This window comes from Notamacropus eugenii, chromosome X, assembly GCF_028372415.1.
Source record: "Notamacropus eugenii isolate mMacEug1 chromosome X, mMacEug1.pri_v2, whole genome shotgun sequence".
Lineage (NCBI taxonomy): Eukaryota > Metazoa > Chordata > Mammalia > Diprotodontia > Macropodidae > Notamacropus > Notamacropus eugenii.
In genome coordinates this window covers 97,488,305-97,509,498 of record NC_092879.1, presented here as the reverse complement: position 1 = coordinate 97,509,498, position 21,194 = coordinate 97,488,305, and the positions used below count along the sequence as shown (strand labels likewise).

Genomic DNA, 21,194 nt, shown 5'->3' with positions numbered 1-21,194 from the left:
TCACTGGAACACTTTCAGCAGTCACAGCTCAGTGAGAACAAAGGGAAACTGTCAGCGGTGGCTTGATGAGAGCCTTGTGCGCCAGCAGGTAAGATGCGGAGGAGGCACCTCTGGGTCATACCCTGTGAGTGGCACTGGGCAGCACTGGACAGCAGCAAAGTCAGGCCCAGAGAGTCAGCCTCAGTCAGTGGCTAGTGGGATTTTGCTCAGGAGCTCCTACACATTGGGAGGGGAGAAGAAAAGAGGGGGCAGGATAGGAACCTAGAGAACATGAGGGTAGGAGAAGCAGCGCCAAGGCTTGGAAAGTGCAGCTGAGCCCTAAGCTCTGGGGCTTCCTGGTGAACCCCTTCCATTAGTAGCAAAGATGAGCTCAGCATCTATAGGTAGAAAATGGCAAAAACAAAATAAATGCACCAAACATTGAAGCAATAATGAAAGCCAAGTGGGTAGCTCCGAAAGCAGGTGGATTCTGGGGGCGTCAAGGGAGTTAGGATTTTAAGCCCCTTTCCCCACCCCAGCCTCTAGCCAAGAATGACAAACATCCTGCCCAGCTCTGGAGCAGGTGGCGCAGGCTCAGCTCAGAGCCGAGTTGTAACATGCTCTTCCTGTCCATCCTTCCATCGGTTCATAAGCAAGTCACAAGCCTCCCCCCACGAGTCAAACACATCCTCTGTGGAGTCAAGCAGTTTGGAGTTGGATGTGCAGATGCTAGAAGCATGGTGGAGGGAACTGGAGGGTGCAAGAGGGCATTCACTGCTCTGCCCAGAGGCCCTTGCGCTGGTGCTGGGAGCACATGCCCCCCCACCAAAGTCCGCCTCTGAGAGGTTGCTCTCACTTTTCGAACAGCTAGCCTCTCCCCTCTCTGGATCTATCTGGGAATATCTACTGTCTTGCCATGTGTAGTGGGGCTGAAGGATTCCATCTGAAATCGTGTACATCGGCTCTGCACTGGGCTCAGCCAGATGCCCATTCATCTTGGAGAACAAGAGACCTAATCTCTTGAAAGACTCTTTCTTGGAGCTCGACAATTTTTGGAGTGGGTTACTCATAAAAGAGTGCTTACTGGACCCACTGGTTTTTGGCTTCACTTGAGGGGTGGGAGTAGCAGCTGCACCCCCACTACTTGTCTTGGACATAGTCTTGATTGGGGCTGACATGCTGTAGTCTCTTTTTTTACCAGTGAGATTGAAAGAGACACTCTTGGATTTGGCCTTCTCCCCCCCACTACCATCATTAGCATCATCCTTCTGGGAGATTTCAGTGCTGCTTGTGGAAAAGCTCCTCCGTTGGGGTTTGCGATTGCCCAAGAGGTCAAGTACCTCATATCGAAAGCTGGAGATGTCCTGCTTTAACTCCTAGGGTGGTAAGAATAGGCGACATTTGTTGAGTCCCTTGGTAGACAGTACCTCCATTTTACAAAGGAAGAGACAGTCTGGGAGGGGGGGAAATGACTGGCCTAAGATCACTGGGCTAGGAAATGTCAGAGACAAACTTCAATCCCAAGCCTTCTTGACGCTAAAATTATTTCAATCTCTGAGGAGTCTTTGGAGCTTGGTCATTCTCAGGACAGCGTTAGCCTTCAGTAACCAATGTGAAATTGGATAATTTGCCTTTGGTGCCTTTCTACGTCCCTTATTGGTCCCACTTGTGCCCTCTCTGGTATCTAATTCCACCATTGGTCTCCACTAAGGTGGTAGCTTAAGGTTGTGATCCCTTCAAAGGGGTATCTGTATTTTGAAAGGGACTCATGAAGACAGAAATAAATGCATTTAAGCCTCAAAGGAATGAATCAATGATGGTAGAACGTGACTGGTGATGAAACTGGTGTTTTGGGGGCAGAGTGGTGGTATTGGATAATCACCCCTCCTCTCTCAGTGCTGGACAGTAGAGATTTTGGAGGGAGGCTGTGGATTCTAATTGGGCTTTGTTGTACAGAGAGGTTGTATTCCACTGCCCCAACCTTTCCACAACAGCTCAGAACACAAAGAAAGAAGTTGAGTTCTATGAGGTGAGAAACATTATTGGTGGGCTCAAATTACCTTAAAGTTCTCTTCAGTTAGTCCCTCATTCGTTTTGGAGCTTCTGATCATGGCCGCAACGTATCTTTTCACCAAATTCCGTATCACTTCCTGGAACATAAAGCAGAAATTGCACTCACTTCCTTCCTCTTGCCTAGCTAGCTCTCATTCTGGGGTTGTCTGCTATAGAAGTTCTCCAAGAATTCAGCAGAAATCTGTTCCAATGGGTTCTGTCTTAACAGCGCTGCGGTGTTTTTGTTTGCCATGGACAGGGACTCCTAAGGCCACTTGTAAAGTCAATCTCCTTAACTCAAACAGGTCTCCCATGGTGTTTAGATGTGTTGCTGTCCAGTGTACTTGTAGTATAATTTTATGACTAGGGAATATTTAGAGAGACCCAAGTCTGGGGGTACGGATGGTCATTTCTAGCAGTTTGGGACACTGGCCAAAAGGGGGCCTGAGTTCCAGCTGATGAGGTCTGGATGGTCTAGTGGTTGGGAGGAGTCACCAGGAGAGCCCCTCTGGGCAGGGTGGGGTGAAACAGGCCCTGGAGGTGTGCTTGATGAATTCTGTAAAGGGCAGGGGGTAGAGACCATGGATTACATGGTAGAATGTCAGCTACTTGAGGGCAGAGATGGTTATTTTTTAAAATTTGGGCTTTGTATCCTTGGTGCCTTGCACAGTGTCTTGAACAGATCAGGCCCATGAATGTTTATTGGATCGGATCTGATCTGATTGGTGTATATTCAGAGATTTGAAGCTTATAGGTCACCTAGTTCAATTGTTGTTGTGTTTGACCTTCATTCTCGAAGAGGACCATGACACCAAGATGATGACATGACTTGCACTTGACTTGGATTTGAGTGAGGAAAGGCTGTGCAAGGTCACCAACCTCACTTTCTTTTCAGAGCCATCTGGGTCAGTGCAATACTCTTATGTCAAAGAAGGAACTGAGTCCCTGAAAAGGGCAGAGAAAGGATGTTCCCGAGATCTTACAGGGAGTAAGTGGCGGAATTGGCATTTGAACCCAGATTAACTGGCTCTAGTTTCAGACCTCCTCCTGTACCAAGGATAGCTGCCTACCCTCCTTCTTAACAAGCTCTAAGTCCTCCACCTGGGCAGGGACAAGGTCTTATCTAAATTTGCTTCTGCTTCCCTTCTCCTTCCCCACCCAGTCCCTGTCCAGGGTGCTGACCAGATGACTGGAGGAATCCCCTGCCTTCGGGCTGGATGTCACCTATGTTGTCCTATTGAGGTGTTACTCGCATTGGCTTGTCAGAGCAATTCTTGTGGTTTGAAAGTCCTTCTCTGGGCTGGTTACTGCTAGTGGTCCAGCCTAAGGCTATTTCCAGTTTGGTCCTCAGTAGGACCATCCTTTGCAAACCAATCTCTTTTGCAGAATAGTGGAATAGGGAAATGAAAAACTTCTAGGGCCCCATCCTGTCTGCAGCTGCTGCCACTGGCTTTCACTGTTTGAATCCAAGGAAGCTATTACCCTGACACCTAACGCCCATGGAATATTATTCTTGCTTTCCAGGGAACTGTGGAAACAATGGGGAGGAAGAACCTCTCCAAAATGATGTGGTTTCTGTTTTTCTTGGTTAGGAGGCCAGGCCTAGTTTTCCCTTTTGGTTTGGACCTGGGATTTGATCCCTGTAGAGATCTTTCTTTATGGAAATACTTTCCACTGATGTAGACAGGGAATACATCTGGACTTTACAGGCTTAGAGAATTGCCTGGGGTCTCTGAGAAGTGAAGTGACCTGCCCATTATTACACAGCCAGTATGTGTCAGAGATAGGACTTGAACCCAGGGCTTCCTGAGTCCAAGGCTTGCCCTTTATCCCCAACCACATAGTGCCTCTATAGTTTTTGCCATTCGAAAACTAAGGTTAATCTTGTATGGGGAAAATAACATCTGAGTCTCCCAAGGCCGAATTCTCCCACCCTTTGTATAGCATTTCAATGTGGTAGGGAGGAAATGATCATGGGGCTCAGTTACTGGCTGAGTCCTTCTCAGGCTTGCTGGAGCATCCCAAGGTAAACTATCCAGCTGCTGAATTCCCATTTGCATTTTGGCTTAGCCAAAGTTCATGGTGGCCATGTAGGGAGAACTGAGCCTCCCACTTTATTATCCAACTTCCACTGGATCCAGGCCAACAAGGCATTAGTTGGTGTGTACCATGCGGGCTGGCCACACACACTGGATGCTTTCATTCTATGTGCATTCCATGCTGAGCAACATAAAGGTAGGTTTAAACCTGCAAAACCAGAAAAAATCTCCCAGCTGCTGTACTTAGAGGGGACAATTAAGCCTGAAATGAGCCCACAAGCACTCGAAGCCTCCTGTTCTTGGCAGAAATGATCTTATACAATCAGAAGAGATGTTGCTTCCAAGCTGTGGGAGCTGGGCAGGAGCTCTTCTCATGGTTCCAGACGTTATAGGGCCTTACCTGGTAATTCTGATTTTGAATCAGGCTGTCAGCATGGCGTTCCTAGAATCACAAATGAACATGGGCATTACACCAGCAGCCTCCCTGCCCCATGCACTGCCAAATTCCTCCCCCGGGCCAAGGAAGGCAGTAGGACATGAACTTAAAGCACTCCAGGCCAGAGAGAGTAGGTGCTGCCTGGGAACAGGTAGGGCACCACAGAGTCCCCCCACCCCCAAAAGGAACAGCCTTACAGTGAACATTTTCAGGTTCCCATGCTTCCTTCCATTTTCTGCCGAGCCTCGGTTGGCATAAAAATGCCTGTGGAACCACTGGCCAAGGTAGCAGAAGGACTTGGGGCTTGGGATGATATTGAAGGGAGGTGGTAAGGTGGCCCCTTCATCAAAGTAACTCATCCACAGCTTGGTCCGGGCAAATTTCCACTCAATGTCTGCATGATCCTGTGTGTGTGTGAGAGAGAGAGAAGCCAAGGGTTAGGGAGATGACCCCACAAAGAACAATGTTGTTGTACTTTCAGTTGTCTTAGGCCATATGTGACCAGATGCACAGTCACAAGATCCTAAGACCCTAGGCTTCAAGTGACCTCCGTTGTCTCCTAGTCCCCCTGGGGAGGAACCTGGGGCCCAAGGAGGTAGTGAGATAACCAAGCTGGAATTTGAACACAGCTCCATTAACTCTGAAGCCACGCTTCTTTTTACTGTATCATGGGTGTTAAGACCCATGGGGGATTCATGAATGGAAACAGGTTAGTGTTCCATATATGGGAACTGACCACATTTAATCTCCCAGAATCCTGCCTGACATGCAGAAGGGAAAGAATACAGTATGACTCTACCTCCCCTGCTCCCCCAGCCCTGAATTGACCTAGTCTCTTCATTTGCTGGGTGTCTTGTGTTGCAGAGTTCTGTGACTAAACCCATTTTAATTAGTTCCTTGGGTATTTCAATATTTTGAGAAAGTGGCATGTTTGATAGGCCATGTGTAATGGCTGGGTTTGTCAAGAGACAAGGAGCTCATTAGTTGGAGATTGTATTTGTGTATTTCCAAAAAGTAGACAGAGCCCTAATCATGCGTTGGCATTCCACTGGGCACTTGTCCCAGCCTAATATCTACACTGTAATTGTCTCCCAGGCTAAGAACTATTGTCTCATAAGATAACAAGGGAGTGGGATGGGGAGAGGAGAAATCAAATGCATTTTCTGCCAATTGCTTTCTTCTTTATTTCAAATTTCGAACCAATTCTACCTCCAGAAAGTCTCCAGATTCCAGGAGGCAGGGTTAGGCACCATCATAGAAGCTAAGATTCATATGGGTTTGCAAAGTGCTTCCCACCATCCATTATCTCACTTGACCCTCACAATGATCCTGTGAGCTAGCTCTGATAGGTTTTCCAGATGAGCACATTGAGGCGCAGAGAGGTTAAATGATTTGGCCAGGAACATAAGGTTAATCGTTGTCAGAGGTTGGATTCAGCCCCAGTGAGTTCTTGCATTCTAAAGGAAGGACCATGTCTGATACTTGTGCACTGAATGTGATCTGGGTTATCTAGCAGCTAGTACAAAAAGGAAACACTTCTGGGTCTGCATTTTCTCTTGTACTTGCAGAAAAAAACAGATTCATCCACAGAGACACTGTCTTTTCTGTAGTCATAAGTCTTCTAGACCATGGAAACCACCCTGTTTCTCCTGCCAATAAGCTTTCTCTTTTAGGATCAAGTGACTTTTCTTTTGTCATTAGCATGTCAGTGTTCAGGGAGAGAGCTTTGGATTTGCACAGGAGTGCCCATTAAGGCCCCCTGGGGTGATCAGGAATAGGTCATTTGTTCCTTAGGAAGCAGTTTCTTTTAGATTTTGTTCCTATCTGAGTTGTAGCCAGGGGCAGCTGAGAATTCTGGAAGGGGACTTTCCAAAAAAAAAAAAAAAAAGAGTGTCATACGTGACATGACCTGCTCTCTTTTGCCTAAATCTGGTAATTGTCACTGTCCTTTCAGGTTGGCAGTGGAGCGTTTCAGTCGAACTTTGAACCACATCTTTAAAGACCTTTGGGAGAACATTGCTCAGTGATTGTGGTACAGGACTGGTGGGATTGGGTACAAGTTCCATATCTAGACAGGGCTTCCTCCCTCCTCCTCTCCTGTGCCTGAGTGGTGAGATTTTCCTCTATGTCTGTTTTCTGTCTTGTGTCTGTGGATATCGCATGATGGTACAGTTTATGGTGAGTGAGGGCAACGAGAAATTCTTCCTTCCTTGTTTCTCCTGAGACAGACAGACTACTAGATAAGTGAGCTAAGCTGTAGCCTCCAAAGAGGCCTCATCCATCTGGACTGCCCTGAAATGCAAAGAGGAAAGAGGAGGTTTAGAATCAGAGAAAAGGGCAGAGTTCGGAAGATTGGGACTCACTGGTTCACTGGGGGCAGACTTCTCTGAGAGCTGGAGGAGGGCACCGAAAGCTTGCACCAAGAGTGCACACAGATTTTCTGCAGTTCTGAGGCTGGAGTCTGTGCACTTGTTTTTTTAAAATAAAACTGTATTTTAATATAGTTTCCTTTGTATGCTTGTATTTTATTTTAGGCTTTTAATACTATCATTCTGAGAAAGAACTATGGAGTCTGGATGCAGATTGAAGCATACTATTTTATCTTTTTTTCCTTTCTTTTCTTTCTATTATTTTTCTATTATATTTCTATTATTTTCTTTTATTCTGATTCTTCTTTCACAACATGAGTAATGTGGAAATACGTTTAATGTGGTGGTACATGTATAACCTATATCAGATTCCTTGCCATCACGGGGAGGGGAGAGGGAGAAAAAAATTTGGAACTCCAAATATTATAAAAGTGATTGTTGAAAACTATCTTTACATGTAATTGGAAAAAAATAAAATTCTATTAAGTGAGGGAAAATATTATTCTGAGAAGGAATCCATAGGCTAGGCCAGACTACCAGAGGGATCTGGGACTCAAAAAAGGGAAGAACCCTTGTTCTAAAAGGACCCTGACCCTCAGATGCAGCTGGCAGCAGGTCCTTCTCCAAAGTGTACAAGATTCCTCACTCTGAAGCCCATAGATCAGACAACAATAGGTCCCTACCCAAACTCCACTTAATGGCTGTTTTCTGGACCCTCCTGGCTTCAGAGTGATTATCAGTAGTAACTGTTGCTCTTTCCGGCCCTGCTTGATTTACTTATATTTTTTTTCTTTTGCTCGTTAAAGGGGTCATTCCCTAGTTACTTCTTAAACAGGCCTATTCATTGAATGGACATCCCCTCACTCTAAGTGAGCACCTGAATAGGCCTTAGGCGGAAAAAGGCCAAGGTCTCCCAATGCATCCTAGGCCATCTCCAGCCATCCTGATGAATATCTGGTCACTGGATCCAGATGGCTCAAAAGGGGAAAGTGAGGCTGGTGACCTGCACAGCCCTCCCTCACTCAAAACAAAGTCAAGTGCAAGTCATGTCATCATTTCTCTGATGTCACGGTCTTCTTCGAAAACAAAGGAGCAACACAATGCAGACTGCTCCAAAAACTTTAGAAGTTCTTTCTGGTTCTAGATCTAGGATCTCTTCAAGAAATGGAGCCCTCTGGGCTGTAGGGAGAGGGTGCTGAGGGCAGAAACCATAGCTAAGAGACCAGTAAGGCAGGAAGTGGCAGAGTTGAGGCATGGCCCTGAATTTTGTGGCAAGCCCAGTTGGTCAATGGAAGGGACCAAGTCCCAGGTAGTGGGTGAGTTACACCACCACACTAATCTTGACCTTGCCATGTTCTAGCCAGGATTCTGGACTTCTTATTGGTCAGATGGAGCTGACTGCAGACTGGAATTGAGTTTTGTCCTCGGTTTCTCTGATCCTGTATTTTTCTCTCACTTCTCAATTTTTCTCTTTCCCTTTTCCTCTTTTTCTTATGCTTTCATTTCTTCCTGTTCCTCAAGGAGAAACAGAAATTGAGAAAAGTCTCCTTTTGATCTATTTTCTCTTTTTGTTCTTTAAATGAAACAAAAAGTTTTCCTCTTTTCTCTTTCTGTTTTTCCCTCCTATTCTATCTTTCCCTTTCATGCCTTCTTTGATTATTTTTCTCTTTTCTCAACCTCTTTCATCCCTTTTCTAAGAAAAACAGAAGCATATAATAGTTGAGTGATCGCTCAGAACAGTGGTTAATGGTCCAGTGTCCGGGTGGCAGGAGGTCTCCAGTGGAAAATCGCAGTGATCCAGATTTGGCTTTGTGCTGTTTAACACTTTGTCCAATGATCTGGATAAAAGTATATTTGGCATGCTCAAGAAATGTGTTGGTGACACATAATTATTGGATATAACTAACACCCTAGGTGATGGAATAGGGATCCACAAGGATCTTGGCAGGTTAGATCACGAAGTTGAATCTAATAAGATGAAATTCATTAAGGATAAATGTAAAGTCTTACACTTAGGTGCAAAAAAATCAACTTTAGAGGTATGTGATGGGGGAGGGGGCATGGATTGTTTTCAGAACAATGGTTGTGAAAAAGATCTAGGGGTTTTAGGGGACTGCAAGCCCAATAGGAGTCAGGCATATGTAATATTGTAGCCCTAAAATATCACAGGACCTTGGGCTGCATTAATTGGAACAGAGCCTCCAAAATAGGGAGATAGCAGTCCTGCTGTACTCTGTCCTCATCAGACTCCACCTGGAGATTAGTCTCAGCATCATGTTTTAAGAAGGACATTGCTAAGTCAGAGAATATCCAAAGAAGGGAAACCAAGACAGAAGGGTCTTGAGTACATACCATGTGAAAATCAATGTTGGGCTCAGACAAGAGACTCAAGGGAGACAGGAGAGTGGAGCAAAGGTGAGGGGTTAGGCCTGTTCTGTCTGATCCAAAGGGCAAAATCAGGAATGACATTGGAGTGTGGCAAAAAAGATCAGTAGTTCAATTAGCTTTGATGTCGAGATACTGTTCATTTGGTGGATGCTGCCAGGATGGGGGGGGGGGGGCGGCGGGAAGGGAGCTGGAGACTTCCCCTTTCTCAGAGATCTTGAAGCAAAGATTGGACACCACCTGTTGGACTCTTTATAGTGAGGCTTCCTTTTATGTATGGGTTGGACTCAACAGTTGCTGAGGTCCCTTTCGACTTTCAAATTTTGTAATTCAATGTGAATTTCTCTTTCAGTTTTTTTCCCTTCCCCTCCCTTACTGTCTGTGTGATCCTAAATGCTTCGCCTCTGTCTGCCTCCATTGCCTCATCTGTAAAATAGGGGTCATAATAGCACCTACTTTGCAGGATTGTTGTAAGGATCAGATGAGCTACTTTTTTCTTAAAGTGCCTAGCCGAGTAGGTGCTTAGTAAATTTGTATTACTCTCTATCTCTTTTCTCTTTCTTTTTCTCTATATTTTTCTTTTTCTTTATTGTTCTATCCAATCAGAGCTGATTGTTACTCCTCAGGAACAGGTACTTTTTGAAGGGTACATAGACTGTGAGCTCATCACCATGATTGTCTTTGGTCTAAGAGAGATGGTCAAATGACCATCCTTTTATTAATAACATGCTGATCTTATTAATAAAATGTTTAAATTCCCTAGAAGCTGTGTCTCTGGAACATTTTTAATCATTCCAGTTATGGCTAACTGTGAAGAGATCCAGAGCCTTGCATTGTAGATTCATCACAAGGAGCTCCCTTCCATTGGGCCCAAAAGGAGAGGTTTCTGTTAGGATTTTGGCGATGATAGGACTCTTCCTTTTAGCAGCAGGTAATTTCCTTTGTTCTGTGTCTATGTATCTGTTTTGAATGCTGCAGTTCTCTAATTTTCCCTCTAGCTTCTGGTCTTTTAGAACAGGCTTAGGGGGACAGAGTGCTCACAAATGAAAGCCTCTGCCAAAGAGAGCTTTGAAAAGAAGTTCTATTTTTACATTGAGTTTTTGGGGTGTGGGCAGAGATGTAGGGAACTGCCTGAGGAATTTGGGGGTCCTCTTTGAGATCAGAAGCCTGGCCATTCCAGTCCTCTTATTTATTTTAAAGACTTAATATTAAAGCAGGTGTGGCCCAAAATTTCTTGCAGGTAAAAGTTTCATTAAGATCCCTGGGCAAGAGGGCTGGATGAGTGGCAAGAATTGGAAACTGAGGTGATGCCCATCATCTGGGGAATGGCTGAACAAGTTGTGGTATATGAAAGCAATGGAATACTATTGTGCTATGAGATATAATGAGCAGGCCGATTTCAGAGAAACCTGGAAAGACTGACATGAACTGATGCTGACTGAAGTTAGCAGAACCAGGAGAACATCGTATACAGTTAACAGCAACAAAGGACTTTGATAGACTTCTCAACAATACAAGGATTTAAGACAATTCCAAAAGACTAATGATGGAAAATGCTCTCCATATCCTGAGAAAGAACTATGGAGCCTGAATGCAGATTGAAGCACATTATTTTCTCTCTCATATTTTTCCCTTTTGTCCTGATTCTTCTTTCACAACATGACTGATGTGGAAATGTTTAATATGATTGTACATGTACAGCCTATATCAGATTGCTTGCCTTCTTGAGGATGGAGAAAAAAATGTGCAACTCAAAATCTTGGAAAAAAAAGTCAATGTTGAAAACTATTTTTGCATGTTATTGGAAGCAATAAAATACTATTAAGGGGGAAAATAGGGCTGGACGAGGCAGGCAGGTACCAACACTTACAAAAACTGGGAAATCTGGGGGAGCAAATTAGATCAAAATTCTGCCCTTGAGGGAGAAGCCTTCTTGGGGCTTTCTGGCATAGGTGTGGCAAAGGAATTAGGCTAAGTATAGGATGGGGTGGGTCTCTGAGCAGAAGCAGGAGGTAGATGGAAGTTAAAAAAAAGCAGGGTAGAAAGTTCTCCCAAGAAAGTTTTAATCTCAGCTTTTGATTTCTGGGTCACCAAGACTTTCTTTGCTTCGTCTCTGTGTCTGTCTGTGTGAAGTTTTCTTTTTTTTCTCTCACTAATTAATTCATTTTTAGTTTTCAACATTCATTTTCACAAGATTTTGAGTTCCAAAATTTTCTCCCCATCTCTCCCCCCCATCCCAAGACAAGAGCATTCTGATTCCCCTTCCCCCAATCTTCCCTCCTTTCTATTCCCCCCTTTCTTTTATTCTCGACTGTTCTATTTTCCTGTAGGGCAAGATATATTTCTATATCCCAATACCTGTATATCTTATTTCCCAGTTACATGTAAAAACAGTTTTTAACATTCATTTTTAAAACTTTGAGTTCTAAATTCTCTTCCCTCCCCACTCACCCTCATTGAGAGGGTAAGCAATTTCATATAGGTTATACATGTGTAGTCATTCAAAAACACTTCCATAACAGTCATGTTGTGAAAGACTATATTTTCCTCCATCCATTTATTCTATTCTCCCCTTTGACTCTGTCCTTCCTCAAAAGTGTTTGCTTCTGACTAACCCCTCCCGCAATCTGTATTCCCTTCTATCACAGCCCTCCCTTTCCTTATCCCCATCTTCTCTCCTTTCTTATAGGGCAAGATAGATTTCTATACCCCATTACCTGTATTTCTTATTTTCCAGTTGCATGCAAAAACAGTTCTCAACATTCCTTCCTAAAACTTTGAGTCCCTACTTCTCTCCCTTTCTCCCTCCCCACCCATCCCCACTGAGAAGGCAAGCGATTAAATATAGGCTATACATGTGTAGTTATGCAAAAGACTTCCATAATAGTCATGTTGTGAAAGATTAACTGTATTTCCATCTTATCTTGCACCCCATTTATTCTATTCTCGCTTTCGACCTTGTCCCTCCCCAAAAGTGTTTACTTCTAATTACTCCCTCCTCCCATTTGCCCTTCCTGCTATCATCCCCCCCCCCAAACCCCACTTATCCTCTTCCCTATTACTTTCCTGTAGTGTAAGACAGATTTCCATACCTAATTGAGTATGTATGTTATTCCCTCCTTAGGCCAAATTTAATGAGAGTAAGGTTCACTCATTCCCTCTGACTTCCCCCCTCTTCCCTTGCAATAGAAAAGCCTTGAGTTAAAAATATTATCTTTCATGTGGGAATGTAACCAGTTCAACTTTAATAAGTCCCTTATGATTTCTCTTTCCTCTTTACTTTTTCATGCTTCTCTTGATTCTTGTGTTTGAAAGTCAAAATTTCTATTCAGCTCTGGTCTTTTCCTCAAGAATGCTTAAAAATCCTCTATTTCATTGAATGTCTACTTTTTCCCCTGGAGGCTCATACTAAGTTTTGCTTGGTAGGTGATTCCTGGTTTTAATCCTATTTCCTCTGACCTCCAGAATATCATATTCCAAGCCCTCCAATCCCTTAATGTAGAAGCTGGTAAATCTCATGTTATCTTGATTGTATTTCCAGAAATGCTTGCATTGTTTCTTTCTGGCTGTTTGCAATATTTTCTCCTTGACCTAGGAACTCTGGAATTTGGCTACAATATTTCTAGGAATTTTCCTTTTGGGATCTCTTTCAGGAGGTGATTGGTGGATTCTTTCCATTTCTATTTTACCCTCTGGTTCTAGAGTATCAGGGCAGTTTTCCTTGATAATTTCTTGAAAAGTGATGTCTGGGCTCTTTTTTTTCATCATGGCTTTTAGGTAGTGCAATAATTTTAAAATTATCTCTCCTGGATCTATTTTTCAGGTCAGTTGCTTTTCCAATGAGATATTTCACATTGTCTTCTATTTTTTCATTCTTTTGGTTTTGTTTGATAATTTCTTGATTTCTTGTAGAGTCATTAGCTTCCATTTGCTCCATTCTAATTTTGAAGAAATTATTTTCTTCAGTGAACTTTTGGACCTCCTTTTCCATTTTGCCAATTCTGCTTTATAAGGCATCCTTCTCTTCATTGGCTATTTGGACTCCTTTTGCCATTTGGGTTGGTCTATTTTTAAGATGTTATTTTTTTTCAGTATTTTTCGGGTCTCCTTTAGCAAGCTATTGACTTGTTTTTTGTGATTTTCTTGCATCATTCTCATTTCTCTTCCCAATTTTTCCTCTATTTCTCTTACTTGATTTTCAAAATCCTTTCTGAGTTCTTTCATGGCCTGTGACCAATTCATATTTTTCTTGGAGGCTTTGGATGGAGGAACTTTGACTTTGTTGTCTTCTTCTGGTTGTATGTTTTGATCTTCTTTGTCACTAAAGTAAGATTCTATAGTCTTAGTCTTTTATGCTGTTTGCTAATTTTCTGAGCCAATTACCTGACTTTTTAACTCTTTGTTAAGGAAGGACTCTCCTTCCAGTGTGGAGGGTGAACTGTCCCCAAGCGTCAGGGGTTTTGCTCAGCTGTTTTGCTCAGCTGTTTTCAGAGATTATCTCTAGAGACACGCAAATTTTCAGTTTTTCCAAAGTGGTATGATCAAAGGAGAGGTGTTTTCTCCTTTCCTGGCCTGTGCTCTGGTCTATGAGTGGGTCACAAGCATTCTTTTCTGCCTTAGACATGTGAGGAGGATACCCTCTCCATCGCCTTGCCACAAGCTCCACCAGGTCAGTGTTCCTCCTCGCCCTAAGACTGAGAACCCAGATCCAAGCAGGGAAAAGAAAGAGAATCCTGCCTCAGCTGCAGCAAAGAGATCCCTGCAATCTAACTCTGATCAGCTGCTTGATGCTCCCAATGTCTGTGGGTGGAGAGCACCAGAAGCTTCTCCCTCTGCCTCCACCTCCCCAGGGCTAGGGCTGGAAGTCTAGAAACCACCACACCTGCCAGTGATTCAGCGCTCTGAGCCCTGGTCCAAGTTTGCCTGGGTCTGGTCTGTGCTCCTCTCCCAGCCTGGTGCAACATATCCTTCCTGTCGACTTTTCAGGTTGTTTTGACTGGGAATTTGTTTCATTTTGTCATTTTGTGGGTTCTACTGCTCTAGAATTTGTTTAGAGTCATTTTTACAGGTATTTTGGGGGAGAGCTCAAACAAGTCACTGTTTTTATGTCCCTTCCCCTATGAGGTTTTCTAAGATTAGCTTGTTAAGTAAGGGAACTGGGACTCTCCAGGAGTTCATTTGGGAGGTGGGAGCAGAGAAGGGATCTTTCTCAGTAAAAATGCCAAAAAATGTTTTTTTTTTTTCTTGGTGAGGCACACCAAGCAGCCCTGAGCTTGGCTGTAGCCTGCAAGGGCTGATTCTTAGAAGCAAGTCCAGCATCTCAAGTGAGGTTAATTACTGAGCCACTTAAAGCCCGCTGGATCGTCTTTAAACTAAATCTAGAGAATTGTCTTTGCTGCCTCCCCCCCTACCCCTATATATCTGACCTCAAGGACTTTTACATCAAGGCAATGTACTTAAAACTTCAAAAATAAGGCTTTTTGTCTTTTAAGACGCTTTGATCAGGGCTTTTATATCATAACCTTAAATGCAATCACTTTAGGATTTCAGTAATTTGTTTAAAATGTATATTAACGTTATAAAAGCTGATTTTTAGAAGTAATGTTGGAGAAAATTGTGAGAGAAATGCAGCTCTCTTGATCTGCCAGTTCTCAAGTGTTAACTCTCTCCAGATTCTAAAAGGTGAAGAGCAGCAGGACAGAGTTTAGAGTCCCCCTCTTCTTCCTCCTGCCAGTTTCTGTTACAGGGAGAAGGCAGAATCTGCTAAGAATTTGTTCCTAAGTGTCATAGAATTTATTATGATTAAAATCTGTTCTGTACTACTACTTTGAAGATCTTTGGCAGTGGATTATCTGGAAATAGTGAGTCCCATAATATGAAATGCTTGGAACAAATAACCATTGTGTAAAAATATAATACTAAACCATTCAGATTATAAATGAAGGTTCTGTATGATAACATTTGGAAAAATAGATCTGGGCATAATTGAATTCTAGTCTCGTTTTAAGTGAAATTTATTCATTTATTATTAGTATATCAGAAAACTTGTTAGCTGTGTGGTTTTAAGCCAGGTTATGACAGTTGTGTGATTGGTAATGTGTATAAAGATAATGCCTAACATTAATTTGATAATTTCCTGTATTAGAAATATTGTTAGAAATGTGAATTCTTCTTTAATTCTTTTGGATTATGGGTTTAACTGTTAAAAGACAGATGTAAAAAAGAATAATCAGTAGCAGATTAGTAACTGAGTTAAGGTGTAAGCATTTTAAGATTTCAGAATCTAGCCCCGTCCTTACCTTGGGCAGTTAAAGTGCAGTGACTGGACTCCAATTAAGAACTAGAAATTCAAGGGAAAACAGTTTTAGAAATCAGTCTTTAACCAGCTTTAGTGTGGGAGCAACGTTAAATAAATCATCTGGTTAATCATGTCCACCCATTTTTCAGGATAAATCTGTATTATTATTAAATCTAATGCTATATAAATATTAGCTATGATAAAGATATTAGTTATTGTGATTATTACATAAAAATCTTAAATGTGTCCTTGTACTGTTCAATTATCTAATCATTATTACTTTAATTCAACTATTTAAGTAACTCTGAAAGCCCTTGAAGGTTTCTGGCTGGGGAAAGTGGTCACGCCATGCCACGCCAGCATTAAATCAGATTCCTTAGGTCTCTTTGCCTGGGCCAAAAGCAGCCGTACAACTTCGAATCTTGGGATATTTTAAAATGTTTTAACATTTATTTAAAAATATTTAAAAATAGCTCAGCACATTTTCAGCTACCCTGATAACAGGGGTAATTTCAAGCTGTTTGTCAAACTTTATATGTATTTCTTAGTGTATGCAGCTTGAAATTCCCAGCAGGATGGGAAGGAAGGTTGAAATGCTTAGGTCAGCTCCTTATGTGCTGTCTCAAAGAACGGTAGAAGACGAAGGGATTGGGAAACTAAGGCAAAGCTTACACAGAGCTGGGAATTGTCACTATGTGGCTTTAAAAAGAGGGTGGGACCTCTGTTTATTCTGTGAGGCTCCCAGGATTGTAAAGCGCAAACTCGATATGCATGTTAACTGTGTTGGTTATTTCTTTAATCATGCTTCATACTTGCTAACTTTTTATGGGTTTTTAGATGGGATTAGTAGACCGTGCCCATGGGGAGGAGAGGGATGATTTTCTGTGTAAGGTAATTTGGAAGCGCATTGGCCTGAGTGGAGACCACTTGTATTACGAGGTTGCTCAGTTCTCTTATTGTGCGATCTGGCAAACTAGCAGCAGTTTCTCTTACAATCTAAGTGTTGTTAGATAAATCTTGTACTGTCTGAAAACAATGAAGCTGCTAGCTTGCTCTCAGTCCTGCTGACCAGGTGCTATGATATTCTGAAGCATTGTAATCAAGAACTTATAAACTTCCAAGTTTTGTCTGTATTTGAGGGGCAAGTTCACCTAAAACTCTTTGGCTGTCACGTGAAAATGATGAGATTGTTAAGCATTCGGAGGTGTTATACTGTCAAAACCTACCAAGTGCTTACATACGTATTTAAAAAGGAAAATTGGTAATTGTACAGAGAAAAGATCTTGTCAAATCTCCTTTGTAAACCTAGAAGGACCCTTGGAACCATCTAGTCATAAATTCTTATGAACCCTGGGCAAGAATTTTCTGTGCTGTGAGGTTTCTGTGGAGTAAATGGGAATCTCTGCACAAAATGGGAGTATGATTTTCATGCTTTTTGCAACTAAATCTATTTAGTTTATTTACAAATTTATGTATTTATGTTGGAAGCATGTATATTTATTAATTTATGCATTTATTTATAAATACATTCTGGTAGAGAATAATAATTGGGGAGATCTGGGATAGTTGTACGGAGCATGTTGGAGCTTTCTCAGCACTTCCTTGAAATCTCCGTATCCCCAGTACTTGGCTTGCCCATTTTCTAGACTCCTCTGGACCAAGTTACTGACATACCAGGACTCCTCCTCTCAGTAGAAGTTGACCTTTCATTGCAGGGACTCTGTATTCTGAAAGGGGAGATTTAATTTCATTTTTCTGGCAGTGTGAATTTCAAGTTTGCTTCATCTAAGGACATACATACACATACACACATATACATATATATGTACATATACGTATATATGTATGCATTTGGAGGTTTACAGCAATTGATCATCTAGGGGTTTAAGTAACTGTCACATATTCAATATCTATGTGGGATTTTACCATGTAATTACTTTTCTTGATTTCTAGTGATATCTTTAAAGACAAAGGGAAGAAAAAGATAGAGTAAATTTTTAAAGGTCTGGTCAACTTTGTTATTCTGATAAGGCTCATTTAATTGTCTATGTTCTTTTTGGCTTAGAAAAACTGAATCCCCATCGTAAACATCTTTTGATTAGAGGGAGGTGGTAGTTAGGAAATTGTGATGATTAGGAATTTATTTTGCTTAAAGACAATTTATACCAATTTAATTTTGATAAACTCCAATTTTAAAGATTTATTTTTGCTTTAAGGTTCAATGAGAGAGATCTGTCATTTTAAAGATTTCCAACTAACTTTCTTCATGAAAGTTTAGTGATTATCCTTTTAATGTCAGGATAAATTTTAAGCTGTTTTATTAAAAATTAATTTATTTTTAGTTTACAACAGTCAGTTCCATAGGCTTTTGAGTTTTAAATTGTCTTCCTCTCTCTTCCTGCCCCTCCCCCCAAGATGGCATGCAATCTGATATAGGCTCTACATATACATTCATATCAAACATATTTTCGCATTAGTCATGTTGCAAAGAATTATAACCAATGGAATGAACCGCGAGAAAGAAGAAACAAAACAAAAAAGAGAGAGCAAATAGTATGTTTTGATCTGCATTCAGACTCCGTACTTCTTTCTCCGGATGTGGATAGCATTTTCCATTAGGAGTCTTGGAGTTGTCTTACAACCTTGCATAGCTGAGAAGAGCCAAGTCTATCAAAGTTAGATATCACACAATGTGGCTGCAATTAAGCTGTTTTTAAGAAGGGGAAATGCTTTTAGGAAGGAATGGTTAAGTAAAAAAATCTTTTTGTGTGATTTTTAGAAGGACTAGTAAATTTCATTTGTAAGCTAATTTATCCCAATAATCTGATGAATATTGATAACAGTTGTGTTCAGACCTACTATAATTAGTGAGACTTTATTGTTTGAGGAGAAAGCTTTTCTGGGGACCCTGAATATTCTGAGTTTCATTCTTCGGTGTATAAGTTAAAGTCTTTAATTTCTCACAGTGGTACGAGGATAATTAGACAAATGATGCAAAGACCTGTGAGATCAGGGTGTGATCCTGTTAGCTGGTGAATATCATAATGGCCTCAGTTCTGTGTTAACAAAAGGCTAATTCATTATCTTAGAAGAACAACTTGTGGTTTGTCTTGTAAATGCCTTAGAAAGATCCAGTTTTATTAGAGGTTATTCATTTGAACATAGCTAGAAGTTGAAAATGTTTTTTATTATAAAGAACTTGATATGCACTGTTTTAAAATTGATTATGCAGTTTATTTACATATCCCATCCCCACAACCTTTTGTTACAATTATAGTTAACCTGGCTGCTTTCAGATGAATTCATTTTTGCATTAGAGTTCATTTTATAAAAATTTTCTGTAATTGATGCCTTGGCAGAATCACATCCTCCTAATGGGGGAATGAATAATGCCAGGTACAAAAATTGGGTTCTAATTTTCAGTTTGCATCTGAGTTTCTGATATATATATCTCAACATGACAGTTGACCAACCTAAAATTGTAAAATACTTGGTCCAAAAGGTTCCAAGTTTCATTTTCTAATAATAGAGACATAAAGGTTGAGTTTTCATTATTTCACCTTGTTATTGGCAAAGAAATTTTAAAATCTTGTTAAGAAAAAATTTGTGGGAATTTTTTAATAGAGAAGAGACTTTCTACAAGTGAGCTGGCCCAGAGACCTGCATCACAGAGAATCAGACAGCTGGACGAGATGACGCTTCTGTGCCTTACAGTGAGAACCTGAAAAGACCTTAGCTTAAAAGGGCCAGGGGCTCCCACTGCATCCTGGGCCATCTCCAGTCCTCCTGATGAATTTCTGGCCAATGACCCAGATGGCTCTGGAGGAGAAAGTGAGGCTGGAGACCTTGCACAGTCTCCCTCACACAAGTCAAAGTCAGTTGCATTTCCTCATGAAACTGACATTTACTATAGACAACATTTCATATAATCTGTTTTCTGTATACAGTTTGGGATTGTTATATTTACAGAGCCCATCTCAAGTCTTTTGTTATTTGTTATTAAGCATATTTAAAGCAAATGTGTAATGTTGATGACATCTTCATCTCCCCGATGTCATGGTCCTCTCCAAGAATAAAGGACAAACACAACCTGCTAGTAGTCCTCTCTTCTCCAATCTTCTCTCTTCTCTTCTCTCCATTTTGTCCTCTCTCCTTTCTCCTGCTATCTTTTCCTCTTGCCTTTGTCCTTTCCTCTCCTCTCTTCTTCTCTCCCCTTTGTCCTCTCTTCTTTTCTCTCCTCCACTCTTTCCCTTTCCCCTCTCTTCTTCTCTCTTCTCTCCTTTCCTCCTTTCTTCCTCTCTCCTTTTGTCTTCTCTCCTCTCTCTTTTCCTCTCCATTCTCCCGCTATCTTCTCCTCTCCCCTCCCCACTATCTTCTCCCTTCTTCTCTCCCCTCCTCTTTCCCATTCTCTTCTCTCCTCTCCTCTCTTCTCCTCCTGCTCACCTTAGGGGAGGGGAGAGGAGGATCCAGGACAGAGCTTTAGGAGATATTTATGGTTCATAGTCATATATTACTAGGACTGCTCTGTCTTCTCCTCTGCCTCTTTCCTCCCTCCTATTCCCTCCCCTTCCTCTCCCCTGTCCTCCCTCCCCTACCCTCAGGGAAGGAGGGAGGGGAGAGAAGAGAGGAGAGGGGAAAGGAAAGAGGGGAGGGGAAAGGGAAGAAGGGAGAGGAGAGAGAAAAAGGGAGAGGGGAGAAGAGAGAGGAGAGGAAAGGAAAGAAGGGAGAGAGGAGAGAAGAGGAAAGGAAAGAAGGGAGAGGGGAGGAGAGTTAGTGGAGAGGAGGGGAGAGGAGAAGCAGGAAGAGGAGAGGGAAGAGGACAAGGGAAGGAGGGGAGAGGGTGGATGACAACAATGAGATAACATACCAAAACTTGTGAGATGCAGTCAAAGAAGTACTTTAGGGAAATTTAATATCTCAGTGCTTACATCAATAAAATAAAGAACATATACATGAATTGAGCGTAAAGTAAAAAAAAAAAAAAGCATCAACTAAGGAGGAACAAATTAAAATCCCCAATTAAATATAAAGATGGAAATCCTGAAAATCAAAGGAAAGATGAAAAAAAGTGCAAGTTTTTTTAAAAAAACATTGAACTAATAAAACTAGGAGCTGGTTTTGTGGGGGGGGGGAACACACCAATAAAATAGATAAAACATTAGTTAATTTGATTAAAAAAAGAAAGAGAACCAAATAAATTACCTGTATCAAAAATGAAAAGGGTGAATTACCATCACTAATGAAAATGAAATTAAAGCAATTATTTGGAGCCATTTGCCCAATTATTTGCCAATAATTCTGGCATTTTTAAGTGAAATGGATGAATATTTACAAAAATGCAAATTGCCCAGATTAAAATAAGAGGAAATAAAATGCCTAAATAACTCTTAGAAAAAAATTGAACAAGCCATCCACGAACTCCTTAAGGAGCCCCAGCCCTTGCCCCTTTCCCACCCTGCACCAGATGAATTCACAAGTGAATTCCAAACATTCCACACACAATTAATCCCAACATTCTATAAACTATTTGGAAAAATGGGCAAAGAAGCAGTCCTACAAAGTTCCTCTTATGACAGGAAGAGTAAAAACAAAGAAAACTACAGACCAGTTTCCCTAATGAATATGGATGCAAAGAT

The 21,194-nt window shown here is 41.6% G+C and overlaps 1 protein-coding gene across 1 annotated transcript in view; it reads right to left on the bottom strand.

Annotated features, from left to right (window-relative positions):
* Window positions 1-200: 200 nt before the first annotated feature.
* Window positions 201-21,194, bottom strand: part of TRPC5 (transient receptor potential cation channel subfamily C member 5) — a 72,529-nt gene continuing 51,535 nt past the window's right edge. The window contains exons 7-10 of the mRNA XM_072626576.1: window positions 4,704-4,910; window positions 4,471-4,512; window positions 2,040-2,129; window positions 201-1,355 (exon numbers count right to left, since the gene is read on the bottom strand). Coding sequence (XP_072482677.1) covers window positions 579-1,355; window positions 2,040-2,129; window positions 4,471-4,512; window positions 4,704-4,910 — 1,116 coding nt within the window. The 3' untranslated portion in view covers window positions 201-578. The remainder of the gene's footprint in view (window positions 1,356-2,039; window positions 2,130-4,470; window positions 4,513-4,703; window positions 4,911-21,194) is intronic.